We start from the raw sequence: 20831 nt of genomic DNA on the forward strand, positions 1-20831 counted from the left end.
AAATAAACAAGTAAATGAGGAGCAGACTATTGCGAGGTCAGGAATAGTGGAGGTGTCCACCCAATCGGTTTTGCTCTCCTGCCCTGCTAGTGAACTCAGCCTCCCACATCAGTTCCCCAGACCCCAGACCCCCCCACACACACACATACACATGCACACACACATAACATACACCATTCCCAACTGCACTATGCAATCCAGGCAGGCTTCCAGAGGCAGCTCAATTACAATCTCAAAACAAAGGCAAATAAGTGCTGAGGGTTGGTGGGGGCAGCAGTAGGGGCTCAGACTTGACTGAATAAGCATCCTGTTCCCCACCTTTAGCTGTCAGTTCAGTTTGGGAAAAGTATGCATTTTCTTTTACCTCAAGCTTTATTAAAAGAAAGTCCCTCATCTAGTTGGCCTTTTGACAGTCTGCCTTCACTAAGTTTTGGTAAACCTCAAATTCCTTCATAGTAAAAGATTAGTTGCTTGTTCTATGGCATTTAATCGAGACAACTGCATTAATACAACTGTGGTTCATTTCCTTGCTGTTGTAATCAAGGAGCATGTGCATTTTTTTATTGTTTAACTGTACCTGCTAATTCAACATTTTGTGAATCAGCATACTAAATACAAATACATTACACAGTTGACCCACAATTGACCCAGTAAACCAAAGATAAAGATCATAAAGATAAACAAATATTAGTCAGCCAAGGATTAAACATCCCAGATGAGCAAACTTTATGTCTCACCACAAGTCAAATGTGTTTATATTAGGGATGTGAGAGACTAGTCGACTAAATGATACTGCTGCTACTAGTGGATACTGGAAATACTATTTGTTTTCCTTTTTTAGCACATTTTTACAAAGGCTGCGTTTAATGTTTAAAGGCTTGCTGTCATGTTAATGTTACATTTTAAAAATAATAGATTACTTTAAAAAAGTCCCCTCGGAAGACAAGCAAGGTGAAGTAGTATTTTGACTTTTTGTGCAGGCTATGTCAGTCTGGCATAGAATAATTAAGCCTGCTTATAGTCTTGTTATAGTACCGGTTATTATGGACAATACCAGTATGAAATTTTATACTGGTTTAAAGTGGAAACATTATGAATTAAACATACTTAATAACAGATTTTATTTCAATATCCTAACAAATAGAATAACCTTAGATAATATATAGTTGCCTGTACACGTCAAGCTTTTCATGTGATTTTAATTTTTAAATTTTTTTTACCTCTAATGTGTACAGATACTTTTCATCCATGACACAAATTTCACAATTAAAGCTTTCGATTTGATTTGATATAGATTAATTTGGAGCCTATCAGGTAGACTACATGGTAAATTTCCTCACGGAAAAAAACTAATACTCAACTAAAACTGATTTGTAGGCTACTTGCATTTAAATTACACATAAGGAAGTTTTTATAAAAATAATGTTATAATAATACATTTTTAATGACAATTATGTTTCTACTTGTTTTTTAATATAGACATTTAAATGGTGGATCTCATAAAAACACGACAGATTTATTCAAACATTAAATATTGAAGAACAGGTAAAGTAAAAATACAACGAATATGTAGTATGGTGCATATATTTAGCAAAATTCTCCTCTAGAGTTCATTTTTCAAGCTGCCTAATGAGTTTTGATTGGCTTTTCTGAGGTAAATATACTCAAAAACCTGCTGCAACTCGATTATAACTGCACATGTGACAAATACTTCATTGGGACAACAGAGATGGTGCCCTAATTTTCTTATACTCCAGCAGGCATGCTTTTTGCGGTGTATGCTTCACTATGTCAGTGAAGAACCAAGTTAAACACCTACGTACAGCAGCCCGCCCTCAACCCATTTTGCTCATGATCTTTCTCGGAAAGGAGCAAGAAGTAAGAGCTGTTTGTTTGCACCCATTGATGGCTGACTGGCCAGGCTCCAAGCCCTGTGCCTGACCTAGAGTTGAACCCTATTGTTCCAATCCCACAATCGGGTGCGGGGCATTGTGCTTGATCGCCTCCAGAGCAGTGGGAGAGGCTGCAGAGAGAGAGAGCGAAAGAGAGGTTAAGAGTCTCCCTGGGTCTGTTACAGTCTTGTCATGCACAGGGCCAGATCTCATGACTTACGGTTATGATTATGAACCGTGGCTTGCTGTCAAAACGAGAGCGAAGTCCATGTGGAAGTTCTGGCTTTTCTAAGGAAAAAACAACACCGCAGTCTCCTTAATATATCATAATGAAGTTACCAGTCGCTTCAGAATATTTGATTTAGTTGCTAATGCTAAAATTTGCCAGGGTGCTGCTGTCTTCTTTCCATGACATCAGTAGAGTTGATAGCAAGTTCATTGAGTCACTTAGTTTTTGTTTTCAATATTATATGCTTGATGTGAAATGCAAAACGGGTTGCAAATACGACCCACTTTAAGATTTCAGGTTTGTCCATCCTTGGTTATCCTTTCTTCCCCAGCGCCTTGCATTCTGAGCTCTTGATGAACAGAGGCAGCTGCATTCATCCGGGCTTCACTTTAAACAGAACAGAGAAATGCTGCAGTACACTGCCGTCTTTGTGAATCAACTGGAAACCATCAGCTCTAATCAAATGCCTGCTGGCCCAGATTCAAGCCAGATGTAGGAATTCCACTTGGCCCACCAGTGGCAGCCAAAGAGAAGAGAGGGGTTGTTTGCAGGAGAAGCGAGACCCAAGCTTTGCATTGGCACTGCAGGCTGCTGGCTAGTCCCATCAGCTTTGGCCAGGACCACCAGAACTCTGGAGCTATCATTCCCCTGACCATCGATTGAACTGCACACCTAAAACCAACATGGTGTGTTTGAATGTGAAACAGAATTGAATGATATTATATGGCCGGAGTCTGAGTATGTAAGTTTTTTGGATTGTGCCACAACAGGTGTTATTTCAAGAGACTCAGTTGTTCTCTTTAACGGGAAATGGGAGGGAGGGAGGGGGGGGGGGGGAGGAAAAAGGTCCAGTCTTTCCAGTAAAAAGGTGCTTTATTCCAACTTGGATTCCCCAATGTTAACCCTCTTAAGGCTGTTGGTTTTGTAAGTAATGATCCTTGTGTGTTTTGTGTGTGTTTCAGGCTGAGCGTTCAGCGAGTAAGGAAGCCGCGCTGCTGTAAGGGCCCTCAGGGGCTGCTGCCTCGATTCTCCTCCCTACAAGCAGATGGACAAGAACAGCTCTTTCACTTAACGGATAATATCCACTCTGAATCGTGAGTATCCTTTCAGACGGTAAAGTCAGGTTAGGTTGCTTTGTGAAATTCTTCTTTTCTTTGTTATTCAATGTAGGATTAAAAACAAACAAAGCTCATTTTCCAAATGGTTCTTCTAGTTCAAGAATCACATTGAAGGTTTTCTTTGGGAAACATCATTTTTTAGATCGTCTTTGGTTGGAAGCATCAGGGCTTGTTTCTCTGTTCAAAAAGTGAGACAGAAAAGACATTTATCACCAAAGAGGCTAATCCATCCAGATCAGCAGACCCCTGTTGGCCCACCTGACCTTTCTCCTCAGAGGTGCCACACAGGCCATTAGTCTCCTCAGTGCAGCTCTGTCCTGCACGATCTGTCCTGCGCTCTCTTACACACTGGAACTTGCCTTAATGTTGTCTGTTTAATTTGATGTTCTAATCTTTTCTTCTCTGATGCATTAAAAAGCAAGCTTGACTTAATCCTTTTTCAGAGGAAAATTTATTGCAGATTACAAATTTGCATCAGAATCCTTGAGCGAATTTGGTCCGAATTGAATCATAATACATCTGCTGTACAATTATGCAAAATAAATTGAATTAACCCAGATATTGCCAGGACATAATACTTTCTGCCCTTTGTAAAGCATTGGTGTACTGATCGTGTGCCTCTTTTCTTCTGTAGTTTCATTGCCGTGGAGCCCATAGACACGTACTGTGTGCTGATCTCCTCCAAAGTGGTGTATTTCCTCAAGCCTGGAGAATTTGCGGATCGTGAAGCAATCTTTTTAGAGGTCAAATATGATGATCTCTATCATTGTCTGGTATCCAAGGACCATGGGAAAGTATATGTACAGCTTACTAAGAAAGCAGAAAGCACTAGTAGCGGAGTGGCCATTCCAGGTCCATCACACCAGAAACCTATGGTAAGTGACCTATCCCTCTGTGTTCACATGCACAATTCACATAAGGGTGGTGTATTTAGTCACTAGATATTACTACATGGTGGAATATGAAACTTTTGATGGTGAATTTTCAGCAAATAATGCCTACAGTATATGATGAGATTTACCAATACTGGATAATGAATATAGGTAATACATGATTTTGACCATTACGACCACCAGTAAATATCTCATTAACATTTCGAGGAACATTTTTCTAATTCCATTCCAAATGTCATTTGTCGTTTCTCATAGGTCCATGTGAAAAGCGAGAACCTTGCCATCAAGATTTCACAAGAAATCAATTATGCCAAGAGCCTTTACTATGAACAGCAGCTCATGCTGCCTCCCAGTGAGAATGAGGATAGCTTATTATTAGACTCTTAACTACACTGACCCGCAGGTGTTTCTCGCTCGTTTTTCAACAGCTACTTCCTTTTTTTTCTGTTTCTGTGAAAGGACAGTAATAAATCAGCCGAGCGTAATCATCCACTTAGGCCAGTGTACGGGACATGCTCACAGCATGTGGTTTGTTCAGTGATTCAAACTAGTCTAGAGGGGCTGTTGTAAGCTCTGGCAAGCACAGATTTTCACTTGAATATGCAAGTATTTTAGGTTCCTTGCAATCCTTCAAAGTAGAATTAATTTTGTTTGTTTTACAATTGGTAAAATAACTGGTGTTTGTCGCTAGATGTGCACAGCTAGTCTGACACTGTACATTATATGTTTGTGTATAGATCCTCTATGTACATATATAGGCACACCAATAGGACTATCTGCCATGTATATAAAATGTTTAAATTAATTATATGGTATGAAATTAATCTTGGATTGCTGTACAAAACTGCCTTTAAAGGAAAGTTCATTTTGCTCTGAATATGTGTGGTTGGAAGTTATGATTGAACTGCACTGATACAAATAGGGAAGTTAAGCTGCTCTCACCATTCACCGGTGACTCAAGATTAACACACACACACACACACACACATAGAGAGAGAGAGTGCAAGTGTTGGAATTACTGACATTGCATTTTTCCACCTCTCCATATGCAGTCCACCCTCAATAACATCTGTCTGATATTTTTCTCCTCTCCGTTTCTCAGTTACTTGTCTTTTCTATATACAATTGAATGAAAATAATGAAATTGAAATTCTGAATGAAAAATTTGATGTTTCTTCAGTTTTCTAGTTTCTCCTTTATTCTGTTTCTAAGATCTTTTAAAAGTTCAAGCTTAACATTTGAAACACATTTAACATATTTCAACAAATAAAATGATGGTAGGCCTACTCTGTAGTGCATTCGATTATAATTCTCTTGCCTTTAGTGCTCTTTATGTGTCATACAGTCAACATAAAGTTTTGTCATCTAATGTTTTTACATCATAAAGACAATAATCTCTTCTATTTAATTTTTCCCAATCTCAAACATTTCTTATTTTACTGACCGTTTTAAATTGAACATTATCTTGGAATTAATTGTTTCACTGAATGAAACGATTCATTTTAATTTGTTACAAGTTGTTACCAAAGATCAGACACTACAAATGTTTTCTCTTTAAAGAGTCACCTTCCTCGCTTATCTTAACTATGTAAATAGTATACTGGTCTATCAGAACAAAACTTAGATTTTTAACATCTGTGACTGTGCCTCTGAGAACACTGGTCAGTATAATTAAGGATAATATGAACAATACACCTATAATGTGTTTTCTAAGTCGTCTATTATTTAAAAACTGACATGTTGTATACAACCCTACAAAGCTGGTTTCCTCTATAACTGCACAATATGCAAAGTAAATATAGTGTGTAAATTTATTTTGTTGTAATATGCAAATGTATAAAGGCATAATAATAATAAAAGTTATGGTTTAACACAATATTTGTATTTATTGTGTTTTACGATTGTGATTTAATCTGTTTTTTTGTTTGGTTTGAAAAAAACTTTCCAGAGTAGGGTGAATTGCCCTAATGTGGGACACTGCCTAATGTGGGTCACCTAAGGTCTAGTGTTTGTAGGTCCCCCATAAATACATGAATGACAGTGAAACTATGGGTTATACAAAGCTGTGGTATCATGTGATCAAAATCACATGACCTATCAAATGTCCAATCATATTTGAGGGTGGAGCAATCATCAAACAGGAGGCACCTTGTGTGAAGACCATCCGAAGGCCAGTGACATTGAGTTTTAACAAATTTGATATTAAGGAGTTAAATACATTTTAAAGTCCGCGTGAACCGGAAGTTGCAAACGACTTTTCTTCAGTGCTGTGACGTATTTCCCAGTAAAACGGAATATTGAACAGAGGGCAGGGTTTTACTCTAGCGCTCCTCCTCTCCATCTCTCGCTCATTACAGACTAACGATTTGAAGGGAGTGGTTAAGCGTTTCCCAACCCAAGTCCTCAAACCAACGTCATCAGAGAAGGGACGCCATTCCAGACCGGAAGTAACTTTTCAGACTTTGATTAAAGATTACGACGGCAAAAAAAAAATTCTGTGTTTTAACTTGCACGGATTAATTGTTCACCACAAGACTAGTAATATGCGCTAACAAAGTAAATAGGGTCAATTTTGATTTCAGTTGGACTTTAAACAAAGCAATCCTGCTACTTTTTAGCCTAATTATGCTTATGAAATGTTTGCCATCAAAAAATAGTGTTACTTTGTGTGTATAAACTATATATTTAATATTTTTATCAAATTTCCTAGTGTCCCACATTAGGAAATGTGGTTTCCAAATCCGGGACAGCATGATCGGCCTAATGTGGGACAGTACTTCAATGAGTCAAAAATGTGTGGTGGGGCATGGTTTGTGGGACAAACATGGTTATTAACATGGTTTTAGTCTTGTAATGCAATATTAGAATACTGTTAATGCAGATTTAACATTAGAAACAGGGAAAGGATAAGAGAAAGAAACTTAATCAGTGGAGGCAGGACAGGATGAAAGGAGCCATAGAGGAGTATAGGCAGATTGTTGAGGATGGTGGGGTCCCTCAGCTGAGACTGTTGGCCAGGGCATGGAATGTCCCTAAATCTACTCTCCAGTGAATCTAAAACAAAATAAGACTTTACTATTCTACATGTATCAATGTGATTTGTGGTATTTTATCATAGATTTTTCAGTGTCCCACATTAGGAAGCTGCAGATTGTGTCAGACGACTTGCAATAAGAGCACTAATATGTCTATAATTTCTCTTATGAATGGGTTCTGAATTTTCTCTTTTGATTTGATTAGGACACATCCTGGGGGTTTTAAAATGGTATTGGGTGTGGATTTAATGTTTTGGTTACACATCGCAATATGTCACAAAAGTCTAAAGTGCAAAAAATGTCCCACATTAGGGCAATTCACCCTATCGTCTTTGTGTATCAGAAAATATTTCAACATTTCATATTAATAAGAGCAACGTTTTTCTACTGACCTTCTGTTAGTAAGATGGATGTCTGTGGGCTACATCAAAACGGGGGGTAATGGAGAAAGTATAATTTTAAATAATTTTTAGCATTCAGTCTTTAGCGATGTTTGCTCAACCCTTGTTCAGATCTCCGTTTGTGAGACTGCCGTTCATGACGTATGCTGCTGTCAACTGATTATCTGTTAATTCGCGCCAAATATAACCGCCGGGAACTTGACGCACCGCGTTATCCGAGATGCAAGACGATTATTTGCTTGTAATGGGAAATTATATTTTGTCAACGAAATCGATTTAAAAGGTGAATGTAATATGAGAATCTCTAGCTGGCATTAAAATCTGTGGCTTTCAAAAATTAACCATGGTTTTGCAACAAATAAAACCAAAAACACGATTAATATAGTTTAACCAGAAATTAACCATGGTTTTGCTGCACTAACCATAGTTTAACCATGGTATTTTAAGTAAAACTGTGGTTATACAAATGGTATTCAATCCGCCTAAAAACGTGGTTACTTCATTTTTCCTATAATAAAGCCACGGTTAATTTTCATACATGGTTGTTTCTTTAACATTTAATTTTTAATTTTGATGTTTGAAGTTTCAACTTTTAGTTAAATAGAGCTACATTTCTAAACACAGAGGCTATGTTCAGACTGCAGGGAAATCAGATTTTCTTCTTAAATTAGGTATTTTCAGGAAGACTGTCCAAACTATTAATGGCAAGTGATCAAATAAGATTTGTGTATCCAGACATTACCAATTGATCTGCATGGGTTGCTTTGGTAACAACGTAGGCGTACCCACATGGCTATGCAGGAAAAATGGTGGTGCATCATCTTGCTCTCCAAATAAGTGGTGCAGAACTCCTCCATCGCACAGTAAAATGCCAAAATCTTTGGGACATGCCAGCTGCATCCGAAAGCTTAGGCTGCTGACTTGTTGCCTCGCTGCCCTATCAGGCAATGACTTTGCAGGCAGCGTCTGCTCACGAAGGAACCTCACGAAACTGATTTTGGACAGACTTCTGAGGCAGCGTAGCGGTTTTAATGATCTACAGCAAAATAGAGCGAGCTTTGGTGAAAACTAAGTGAATATTTAATGACTACAATAGTAATTTCCTGGTAGAAATGACATCATAGGTGTTGATCAGAAATGTACATTTACACACAAACTGACGACCAGCCACAACTCTCAGACGCCATCTTTATTTTTCTAGCTCAACTGTCAAAGAATGGAAAGCATAGGATTGTGGGATATCAAAGGCAGCGAAGGATACATCTATGCTGCTTTCAAAAACCGATCAGATGAAGGTATCTCAGGAGACAGGAAGTCTGCCTTGATGCCTTCTGACCTTGGAATGCGTCCTCCGAAGGCAGCATTTATCAGTTTTCGGACGCAGCCAACATTTGAACACCGTGTGAGTACTTGCGTCATTTCCGTCACCAGTTTCATTATCGCTGTGTTGTGTTGCTTTAACCTCTTAACCAGCAGCGGCCCGCCGGCGGGCCGGATGGGGCGTGGCTAAACTTTTATTAATTTTTTAAGCTTTGTTTTATAACAAATATTCAACTGACAATCATAAACTATGCATCATTTGAAAGCTAAAACACTCAAGAATCATGTTCTAAACTTGTTTTTGCAATCAATACACCAGAGAGGAAAGGGTTAAATTAAATGCAAGAGGACTGGTTATGTAAAAATGAGCAAAATGAACCGCTATACTCATCTTTCATCTCGTATGGTTCATATCAGTTCGGACGAATCCAAGAAACAACAGCATACATTACACTGTAAGGGTCCACTCTTCAAAATGCATCCCACTTTTTAATCCAAAACAACGACAAAATAGGGAAAAAAATGAAATATCCTCCTTTGTTTGTATGAGCGTTTTCGAGATAGAGTTCGCATCACGTTCATTTTCAAAGAAATATCGATTCAAATCCGTATTCCAACACTCAAAAGCCATCTCACCCCCGTCGTTTACACTGTTCCGGATCAAATGAGACCTTCCACAGCACTCTCCTTCAATCACAGGCTTTGTTACAGACCAAAACAGTAAGAGACCGACTGACAGGCTGAGCGCGCTGTCAATCTCGCACCTGGGGTTTCGACTGGATAAAAGCCTGGATAAAGCCGGCCAATGTCCAGTCGGCAAAGTTTTGATTGATGGGAGTATTAGCCAACTAAAATCGATTGCAGTGATAGTCAGTTTATGCAAGCATATTCGTCAAATTCAAGTGCTCAATGTTTTCTTTCACATGCGCGCTTTCGCCATACGCGCGGCTCGCAGACACGCACACACATAATGCAGCGACCATAGACTGTAAACAAACACACACACGCAATGTTTTGACACATGAAGCTTGCATAAATGCACGGATTTACTCCAAAGCATGTTTCTGATCATCTCGATCATGGATCGTCGACTACAGAAGAGATTTGAACGTGTTATTGATGAAGAAGAAGATGAAGAGGAGCCGCGACGAAGAGCAGCAGAAAGTAATAGGATATTCATTATAATTATCAGTTTATTGCAATTTATTTGAGTAAAAACCACGTTTGTAATTACAAAATGTTCTAAAAACATTTATTGTTTTCTTTTTATGTATGTTATACATTAGTTTGAAAACGATCACTGCTGGAATGTCTATAGATGTAGTGAGAAATCACTGTTTTTGCTATTAGAATTGTTCAAAATAAAGGGAATTTTGTTCAAATGTTCAAATGTTGTGCTGAAATCGTTTTTTTTCTTGTGTGGTTTGAAGGGCAGAACAGTTCTGAATTGATATACATGTATGTAGTAGGCCTATGTAGTGTTTACTCCTTATGTGAAGGTGTTGGGTGCCAGGTGTACATTTGGAGTCTCCAAATTGCATTTTGGAAAGGACGCCTATACTTTTCTTGAATAAAAGCTTACAGAAACTACATTTTTGGGAGTATCATCCTCAAATTTGAATCTAAACATGGTCAGACATTCAGTTTTATCTGTATGGTGTTTTCAGGCCCTTAACATAAAAGTCTGATACTGTTGCCTTTGGCTTGCTCAGTTGGGGATATTTTGGGGATATTTAATTTAATTTTATCAATCAATAAATTCCTCTTGAAACAAACTTTGTTGTATTATTTTAATTTAATACTGTGAAGCTGCTTTGATGCAATCTGTATTGTGAAAAGCGCTATACAAATAAACTTGACTTGACTTGACTTGACTTGATACATTTTTCCCTAAGTGAAGTTAATTCAAAGAAATCGTGAGTCACTTTCATGTAAATTTGACCTTGTTTTATTCTGTTCCTATGCTACTTTGAGTTATAATGACTCTTGGGTAACTAAGTTTCAAGTGTCTAGATTAAAAAAAGATCAGAGTTATGAATGTGGACCATAGGGTTTAAGAGCTACAGACATTTGTATTTGGGTATGTCATTTTCTGAAAATTCTCAAAAATAGGGGCGCTGGTTAAAAGGTTAAGAGTGACTCATTAAAATACAGTTTGAAATGACTGTTTGACTGAGACGCTTCCTTAAAAATCTGATTGGAATTGCATTTCAAACCACCTTATGTGGTTTTTTTTTGCTCTCCAGACTTTCAAAAACCCATCTGGATAAAATCGTATTTTTGCTGGCAGTCTGAACATGGCCTTAGTATAGCCTACATTCTTCTTCTTGACTGACAGTGTGATGTCAGATCAAAGGTCTTTCCCTTAAGGGCGACACACTCATTAGTTAAAGATGGATGTGCCGTGGCCACGCAACCCATAACTCTGTATTGCTAAAACTATAGGAACAACACTGCTAGTGCTAACATTGAGCATGAGTTACCATGTGCCCTATCAATACTCTTAGTACCCATTTCTACTTTTCCACCTGTGCTTAGTCACATTAAGCTGCTCTTTTTCCCTGGGTAAAGGGTTCATCACAGGGTGAGCTGTCTGTCCAACAGCCTACTCAGATTTATCTACTATTTGGCTAACCTTGCTCTGAACTCACCCCCTGAGATTTGAGCTGACTTCTCCAACACACATGCACTCCATGACACAGTTTCATGTCCTGATCCCATTCTCAACAGTGTCCATCATTGCGGTTAGACATGCCAAAACTCATTCTTCAGTTTTTGTCGTTTGGGCTGTACAACATTTTTGGTGATTATTCCCCCCAGCCCCGTATATTATTTATTTTATATAGTTTATCAGAAAGCAACATTTTCTTTCAGTCACATAATAACAGTTGAATGTGTAGAATGAAGAATGTGATGTGAATTGGCAATCGCATAATTGCAATAGCTGCTTTGTGCCTGTTGTATTTCAGTTTCAGTCCCCAGTGGGCTTTGATAGCACTCTATTGTCTTCTAATACCGCAGCAGGGATGCACCGCATGGAAAGAATTTGAAGGATAGACGGCAAAAGAAAAAACATCTGCCTGTAGATTTGATTTTATGAGGTTACACGGTCTTAGATCTCGCATCCAAATTGGCAAATCGAGGAGTAGGAGAAAATTGTCAACAGGCGCTGAATTACCCACCAATCTGTTCGGTGCGATACAGCTGTATCAAAAGCGAACATCAGTTATTCAGCTAGGCGTGAGTGACAAATCTGAACCAAATGACAAGTTCTAGATTTGTCTATTAGCCTTCCAGTGGCTGACCCCTCTCCAGTGTGCTTTCCTGTTAAGTGGAGTTAGTGTTATGACAACCCAGCCTAGCGCACAATGAGCTCATGATTGGCTGGCCTGCAGCGGTGGAATGCTGACCATGAAATGCCTGTGAGTTTTGGCAGAGACAGAACAAGCACACTGCCAGGGACCGACACTTCCCTGTTTTCAAACCCACATGAACACCCACAAAATAACACTCACCAGGGTTTTTTTAAGATCAAATACTGTTTATTTGAAGTTGACGTTAATATGAAGGTAGACATGCTGGAATTACTTTAAACATGTCCCTTTCGGCAAAGAAACAAAAAAAATGTCTGTTCAAAATATATTTCAAATATATGCTAAATATATGAGGTAAACGGCACCGCTTGAGGAAAAAATATTTTTCAAATTCAAAATACAATTTTGTTTAAACCAAAATCATTTCCAAAATGTATTTCAATGTGCAAGAAAATACATTTAAATTTGAAAATAAATTTTGGCCAAATGTAAAAATGCATTTAAAAAAAGATCTTTTGAACAATATTAATACACAGTATTTAGATTGAAAAATAAAAAGCGGCCAATAACTAAAACGTACTGAAATAATTTTTTTAACATCTATATTAGCAATTTATTTTGAAATATATTCAAGAATATGTATTTGCCGTATATGTGTTGTGACAAGATTTTTTCTTAAAATCAGTGAAAATCTATAAAACTCCCAAGAGCAACATTACAAGATCAAAAAACCCTGATGAAAACCTCAGAGCATTCTAAGAACCATTTCTTTCTTAACTCTATCAGTCTGTGCTCTTTGTTATCACAATATCCTAAGGAACACTTTCACCTACATGCCTGTGTGCAGTCCAGTATAGGGCAACCAAATCCAAATTCATCTACGTTAGACTCGCAGACATAGTTCTTGGGAAAACAAGCCATCTTGATACGCTGTTCCCAGTGACCCTTTCACAGTCTTTTTTTTTTTTTTTTTTGTCCACAAAGCAACAGATTGATGTTCCTGGACGTAGTGCTTGCTTTGCATGAAAAATTGGTTTTGATGATTTTTCACAGTCAAGCTGTTCCTGAGTTTAAGTCCGTCCTTTGAATGTGTTCATGCAGGTGTAGCTTCCTGAAAACTTGTGGATCTCTTCCAAGGCAGACTGTGGCAAAAGGCTGAGAAGAAAGAAGAAGAAAAGAAGAAGTTATTTGCTAATTATATAATAAAGTGGTCTCGAAAAGTAAGACCGCATTTGACTGAGATATAAATATAGATATATTTCTGAGATATAGACTGTATGTAGCCCCGCCACTTTTCAACGCTGCGCTCATTGTGTTCCGTCTTGCGGTTTGTATTTCCACAGCATGAAGGTAAGATCTTACGGATTTATGAATGAAGCGCTCGTTTTTAAATCTTCCCAGTCAGCTGACATTTATGACATCCGCTTCAAACATTACAACGCTCATGATAACTTTCTATAACTTAACAAGTAAATCCACTTCACCAGCTAATTACTGTTCGACAGCGATGCCATAGAAATATAGAGATTCCGCAAAAACAGAAGTTCAGACAAAATTCTAAAGATGCCATGTTTCTCTGGCGCATAAGATCTATACAATTAATACATTAAATTTGGTAATAAACTTTGAAATAAACAGGCAAGAACAAAGAAACTATTTTTTTAAAGATTGTGCCATTTTTGCCTTTATTCAGATAGTATAGTTGGACAGAGGACAGGAAGCAAAGTGTGAGAGAAATAATTGCGGGGCGGGTTTGGGATTCGAACTCGGGTCGCCCGAAGCACAACTGCGCTACATGCCGCCCATCCCCACGAGGCTATCAGTTCCGACATAATATAATAAAATAATATAATAAAAGTCATTATATAAAAATACATTTGAATTAATTTATGAATAATAATATAATTGTATATGACAGTGTAATTCTTCTCTGATTCCTACAACAGTGACAGTCTCACCTCTTAAGGATGACAAGAAAGTGCATGGTCCATGGCAGGACAACGAAGGCAGTGTTGGTCCTAACTGCATCCACAGTGCGCTCGGCCACCATCTCAGGATTCAGAGGAGGAAACAGCTTAGGGAACCTAAGAGGTGATTTCATGAATTATAGAGCGCTTGAATTCCACCTAGGTCTTGTTTATCAACAGCAGCAGCAGCTCATTACCTCACTCTCATGCCCTGGAACATCTCTGTGTCCGTGTGGAAGGGAAGCACTGTGCTACAGCCCACTCCAGGGCAGTCCAGCAGGCCTAGCGTCAGGCTTTCCATGAAGGCGTAAGAAGAGGCCTTGGACGTGCAGTAGTCGATGGCTCCAGGGATGGAGGACAGGGAGAGAATGGAGTTAATGCACACCACGTGTCCGTTGCACAGCTCCAGCATGCGAGGCAGAAACGCTTTCGTGGTCTGTGGGGGGAGACAGACACAATTACGCATTGTTCTGTTCCCTCAACCATCTTCTGGAAAATCCAACAACAACAATGAAAGCTTCAGAACTTCGGGGTCAAGAATGTGTTAATTGTCTAGGATTCTCTAGGCTACCTTTGGTGAAAGTCAACAAGCATATTTTGACCGGCTCAGCAGAAATATGAGCCCACGTTCAAGTGTTTGATCTGATGGCTTCTATGCAAAACTCTATTTAAAACTGGCATTCTGCAAACGCCATGTGTTTGAAATTAGAGCAACAATATATTACAGCAATCCTCAGCATGAGCTACTACTGCAGCTGAAGCTTTAGATGATCAGCTCTTGTTCTCATTGAATATGAATGTGTACTAAAAAGCACAACTGTGTAGCCTAGATCTTCCAAACAGTGCATTTCCTTTGAAATATTTAACTTTCACTTTTCCCCTAGTTCTTTCAGAATCATTCCTTTGCTTTTGTTTGTGAATATCTCTTGTAGTTTTGTCTCTGACTGTTCTATGTGAGGAATGTTGTTACTTTTTCTCTCTTGGCAAAAACACACTTAAATGATGAGGAACGCTTCCAAGAATTACAGCATGCCAAGTGACTTAACGTTAAGTAACTGAAAAATGTTCTGGAAAACACAAAGGACTATCTAGAGTTCATGTTAGATTCAAAGCGTGGTTACTGTAGTATGGCTGTGCTATAATAAATTGACATTCATGAGAGCAGCGAGTAAGTCAAGAAATTGATTAGTCTCTTACCCAGAACTGTCCAAGTGTGTTTATGTGCTGGGTCTTCAGGAGTGCGTCATCGTCACTGTCCATTAGACTCTTCCCATGAACAACAGCTGCGTTATTGACTAGAATGGTGACATCCCCAACCTGTGTGAGACCACATTGCATTCATTTAGAGCAAACTTCACTCTGTGGATGAGTAAAATTATAATTACACAAGGAAAAGGAAAGAGAATGCAGAGAAAAATATAATAAAATTAAAAAAAATTAAATATAGTTATAATGTAAATAAATGTAAATAATATAATATAAAATAATATAAGTCAAGAAATTGTTTATTGAAATCTAGGAAACAACATGGTACCACAATAGATACAAAAGCAGAAACAAATATAATCAAATAAAAAATAATAACAATAATAATAAACACAAAGAGTATAATATAATAATATAAATAATAATAAATAATATAAATAGGGCATTTCTTTTTAATTTTGGGAAACAACATGGTACCGCAATAGATACCAAAGCAGAGAAAAAATATAATAAAGTATTTATTTAATATTATTTTTAAAATATTTATTCAAAATAATAATAATAAACATTATATAATATAATATAAAATAAAATAAGACAATTGCTTAATTTAGGAAACAGCATGATACCACAATAGACACCAAAGCATAGAAGAAGAAAAAATAATAATAATATAAATATGAATAATATAATATAAAATAATTCATCAAATTATTTAATTTAGGAAACAACATAAACAGGGGTTCCTTGCAAGGAGATCATTATATATGGGGGTCTTTGGCATCAACAGATTTGAAAATACCTAGCCTAGCCCCTAGCGGCCACAAAGGGGGCACTAGTGACAGTGTTGCCAGACATATGATAATTATCGTATTTGTACGATAATTTTGACCAATAATGAAAAAAATCCCATAATGTACGATAATTTCAGATTTGTGTGACACTTCAAATGATGGTCGTTGTAATCATAGGGCTTCTATACTCATTGATCTAGCTGTGGATTCTATGTCTACCGTGAGAAGAACGTGAACGTGGTGTTACGCATGTCCTCCATCTCATCTCACGTTATGTCTTCTCGGCCAATCATCGTGGAGAATAACTCTCTCATGAGCACAAGTTAATGTTCTTTTTGTATATTGTATACAAAGTTGTATATCACTAATATGTCATCTCTGTATGTTTTGCAAGAAGAAGAAAAAAAGAAAAGGAAAAAAAAGTGGGGGAAAAAGTGAACCGTCCACTTAGGTCTGTTTTTTCCAAGCTGAGGTCGATATTTTAGCAACAAAGTCATTTTCATGCTGTGTCATAAAGTTGTTGGTCAATAAATAGCTGTATTCTGACTCATGTACGATAATTTTCTTCCAAATACGATCATTTTGAACTTCTGGTACGATACTTTCCATTTCCATTCTGGCAACACTGTATAGTGAGCACCTTTCTGAAACCTAAAATGACAAATGAGAAAATCGACACACCTGAGCAAAAGCCACAAGACTAGCAGTTTGATACAGGGTTATTCCCTATAAAGTCCTTTTAGAGCTCTTGAAAGAAGACATGCAGAGTGTGAGTATACCTTTTCCCTGAGGACTTTGGCCTGCTGGTACACCTCCTCTCTGTTGCCCACGTCACACACAAAGTAATGACACTCTGTTCCAGTCATAGAGATCTCCTCACAGGTCTCTTTTAAACATTTCTCTGTGCGGCCCCACACAATCACCTGAGGGAGGAAAGACATAATTGGTTTAAAGCAAATGCAGAACATCATGTACACTTTCCAAGACAGGAAGAGGAATTTTTACATTGTGAGCTGATGGACAACACTCTCCAACACTATGATGCATTATGCATGATTGCTACACATTGATGTATGTATAGGCTGAGTTCTCTAAGGAGTCACTGAATAAAGTATTTCCTTATCGTATTATTGTACACAAGGTTTAGGGAGAGCGAGTGAGAGTGATAGAGGACAGGGTCAGTTCACTCTCTGGCTATTAGATCCATCACTCAGCAAGGTCAGCAAGAGGTAATGAACACAAGCATGAGCCCGTCCCCTCCCCGTCCTGTCAATCTCAATCTGCCTCATAAACAAACATACACACATAAAACGGTCACACGTTCTGACCTTCTGAGGAACCCTTCAGTATTCAAGGCTTTAGTGTGGGGAAAATCTCACAAAACCTGTCAAGAACATGTCCGGGCCACACCAGAAGAAGAAAAAACTTCTTAAAATAATGATTTACCATTAGTTTTTTTGTTTGTTTTTTTTGCATTTTCACAGTACATTCCACACATATTATAACTATTGTTATGTGAAATTCTCATTACAATTTAATAATATATAATGTTTTGCATTGCAGTAAAATACTTCTGCACATTTTAATTGTATCGCAGTAATAAAATAAAAATCCATCCAGAGTGTTTCCCAACCTATGGCCCAAGAGACATCCCCGCAACTCTACATTGGACAAGTGGTTTAGAGAATAGATCAAATACAAAAAATAAAATACAAAAATAAAAATACAATCCATCCAGAGGGTTTCCCTGTCAATGGCCTGAGACGCTGGGATAGATTCCATCCTCCCCACAACCCAACACAGGACAAGCAGTTTGGAGAATGGATTGGATGAAATGAAAATTATATAAATATAAAAAATAAAAAAATAAAAAAGGCTTAATTTCTTTATACAAAATATTACTGAGAGAGAGAGAGAGAGTAAAATAGGGCCAGCAAGCAACAGATGTGCTGAGTGACATACTGCCTGACTCATGTCCCACCAATGTCACAAACAGCACATGGCAAGTGTCCCATAATCAGTAAAAGTTCAAGCAACAGAGCCACCGGGAGACATAAGGAGGGGCAGCCTAACGCCCCCTCATTAGTGCTGGCCCAGTGGGGTCAGGAATGGGCCAAAGCCCAGCTGGGAGTATGAAAAGTACCAGCCTCTATTCACCTTTACCTTCCCACCTTTATCATTTAGCCTACATAAACTTTGTAGAATTGCAGAATCAACACTGAACTGACTTCAGCTGAATAATGACACTATTGTCTTTTTAGAGCTGCTTTACAGCAGAATTGAATTCTGTTTACATCATTGATCATTGTTTTCCTGATTATCACTGTAAAGCTGCTTTGAAACAATCCGTATTGTATAAAGCGCTACATGAATAAATGTGACTGACTAGAACTTCATAACTAATGTATGTTTCGCCATGTTTTTATGCTGTGTCAACTCATAGACTAATGCAGTAGATTACAAGGAAAAGATTTTCATCCTATTTTAATCCCCTCACCAGGGAACTAAAAGTGAAATACTTCATAAGTAATCAATATATCAATATATAATTGAGGGGCCCTGACTTGTGTCTGCTTGACTTGACTTTCATACACAGCATCGGCTCTTTTGGCTTTCCATTTGATTCTTTTCCTCTGGGATTCAGCCGTAAGAAGCCCACACAATAACACAAATGACATCATCAGCCCTGCTCTGCAAAAAGCTGGCTGACCTGCCAATGAACTTGGTTGTGGTAACCAATCTGCAAGGTGCTTCTCTGCCTACTACACCCCCTTGCAAACGATCCATTCACACACCTACACATGTTGGGCGCACATTCACACACATGAATGCAGCACATATACACATTCACTCCCTCACACGCACACTAAAGTAGAGCAGCTATTCCTGACACTTGATGCTCGTGCTTTAGTGTTATTGAGGTATTACTTTATTCTTGGAAGGATAGATATAATGAGTTTTTATATTCATTGCCAATAATCATAATAAATAACATAATATTTCCCCCATAAAAACACACACACTTGGGACAGGGAAGTATGAACTTCCCTGGAAGGTTAAAGAGTCACACATGATTTGAGTTCAACAAAACAGCCTTGCCTGTCAGCAGCCCATTGTTGGGCATTTGTAAAGACATAAAGGCTTAGGAAACACCTGTGTTTGTGTGCAGGAGGAATATGAAACAGAACTTAAGGCTTCACATGAGGGCAGCTACAGGTCACTGTACCTTCTGTTGACTACACTGACTAAAAAACACACACACTGTCTGTGCCCCATCAGAACAAACTCCACCATTTCAAAGTCTAGGCCTGTTTGCATAGCCAAAAAGGTGAGTAAATCAGGTTAACACAACCCTTAATGATCCCTTAATGATCCTGTTTCATTGTCAGTAGCCTAATGCTGAACTAATAAACCAACCAACCAATCATGTTATAGTAAAATGTCCTACTCACATTTTGGCACTTTTACAGCTTATTCCTTTTCCATTTTTTCTTTCCTTTCTTTATAAATTATTTGTACTTTATTTTAGGAGTGCTGTCTATTTTAGTTGATTATTTAACCTGTATAAAACTGAGCACAAACCAGCGCATATTCTCACCTGTTGCCGCCCAAATAAACGCTAACAAACAGAAGTGGCGTTCGCGTTCGCCAGAGGAGGTTACCATAACAACAGTGCGCTGCTCAGGCGCTTTCATTACGATCAGTGTCGGAGTTACACATATAAAGTATGACAAGTAGCCTCATATGTATCATTTTATTAAAGATCTGCAGATATATCACACCGCTTTAGAGTTTTACTTTATATATATATATATATATATATATATATATATATATATATATATATATATATTATTTGTATTTTTTATATAGATAATTACAGTATTAGAATTTGCGTTGCGCGAGACCTCAGATTGCTCATTGGAAATTATGCAATCATTTTAATTAATAATAATAAAATAAAATAAAAGGCAAATTCCAGAAATTCCTTTCAAGTAGGCTATATAGGCGATCCTAATTTGCACATAGATCAAGACCGAAATAGACAGCACTCAAAAATATTTTTACATTACTAAAGCAAAATGAGTAGTTAACATAATAAAGAATTGCATTGCATTGAATAAAACCGCTAACGCCGCAGGCAGAAGCTTTACCTTTCTTGCTCCTTGCTTGGCAAACTCTTTAGCCAGGTGACGGCCGATTCCTCTTCCACCTCCAGTGATGAGGACCACATCGGTGCCCAGATCTCTGCGATTCTGGCGCGCGAAGAAGCGCACGATCGCCCTCAATAAGCACAAGAAGATCTGGAAAGGAAAAAGCAACGCGCATCCCAGCACCTTCATCTCCATCACGACTTTCAGACAGTCCACGCTTTTTAACCGAGTTCTATCGAGTAAAGCGAGCTCGTGCGTCGGGAGTGTGTTTGTAACTTGTCAGCTGTCAAAAGGCACGCTGGAGTTCTCAGAGAAACTGGAAATGCGTCCTGCTCTCCTGATCTGAAAGAAGCTGTCCCTTAGAGTGCGAGCAGGTCTAATAGAGGACGTTCATCAGTGTGCCAGTGTCTTACCTATCTAGAAATGAAGAACTGTCACATGTGAGACGACTCTCTCTCTCTCTCTCTCTCTCTCTCTCTCTCTCTCTCTCTCTCTCTCTCTCTCTCTC

General features: G+C 38.2%; 2 protein-coding genes and 1 long non-coding RNA gene across 7 annotated transcripts in view; 2 read left to right on the forward strand and 1 right to left on the reverse strand.

The window, feature by feature from the left end:
- vps13d (vacuolar protein sorting 13 homolog D) overlaps window positions 1–6008 on the forward strand; it is a 43367-nt gene extending 37359 nt beyond the window's left edge. For all 5 annotated transcript variants that reach the window (XM_082144332.1, XM_082144334.1, XM_082144331.1 and 2 more), the window contains 3 exons: window positions 3084–3215; window positions 3874–4114; window positions 4388–6008. In XM_082144332.1, coding sequence (XP_082000458.1) covers window positions 3084–3215; window positions 3874–4114; window positions 4388–4519 — 505 coding nt within the window. In that variant the 3' untranslated portion in view covers window positions 4520–6008. The remainder of the gene's footprint in view (window positions 1–3083; window positions 3216–3873; window positions 4115–4387) is intronic.
- Window positions 6009–9024: 3016 nt separating this feature from the next.
- Window positions 9025–13185, forward strand: LOC309479998. Its single transcript, XR_014199500.1, has 2 exons — window positions 9025–9496; window positions 9588–13185. It is a non-coding gene; the product is annotated as an uncharacterized lncRNA (long non-coding RNA).
- Window positions 9577–20809, reverse strand: dhrs3a (dehydrogenase/reductase (SDR family) member 3a). Its single transcript, XM_082144336.1, has 7 exons — window positions 20324–20809; window positions 16949–17092; window positions 15367–15486; window positions 14367–14605; window positions 14161–14286; window positions 10123–13357; window positions 9577–9676 (listed from the first exon to the last, which is right to left on the reverse strand). The coding sequence occupies exons 1-6, from the start codon at window positions 20516–20518 to the stop codon at window positions 13273–13275; spliced, it is 909 nt and encodes a 302-aa protein (XP_082000462.1). The 5' UTR covers window positions 20519–20809; the 3' UTR covers window positions 9577–9676; window positions 10123–13272.
- Between the last annotated feature and the right edge of the window lie 22 nt (window positions 20810–20831).

This window comes from Leuciscus leuciscus (assembly GCF_965113295.1).
Source record: "Leuciscus leuciscus genome assembly, chromosome: 18".
Taxonomy (NCBI): Eukaryota; Metazoa; Chordata; class Actinopteri; order Cypriniformes; family Leuciscidae; genus Leuciscus; species Leuciscus leuciscus.

Bases quoted from the DNA above. Each gene is read 5' to 3' on its own strand.
- dhrs3a (XM_082144336.1), bottom strand. From the start codon at position 20,518: ATGGAGATGAAGGTGCTGGGATGCGCGTTGCTTTTTCCTTTCCAGATC. The intron at 15,487-16,948 runs GTATACTCACAC...GGTCTCACACAG, and splicing joins CCAAAGTCCTCAGGGAAAAG to GTTGGGGATGTCACCATTCT. The intron at 14,287-14,366 runs GTAATGAGCTGC...ATCACCTCTTAG, and splicing joins TTCCAGGGCATGAGAGTGAG to GTTCCCTAAGCTGTTTCCTC.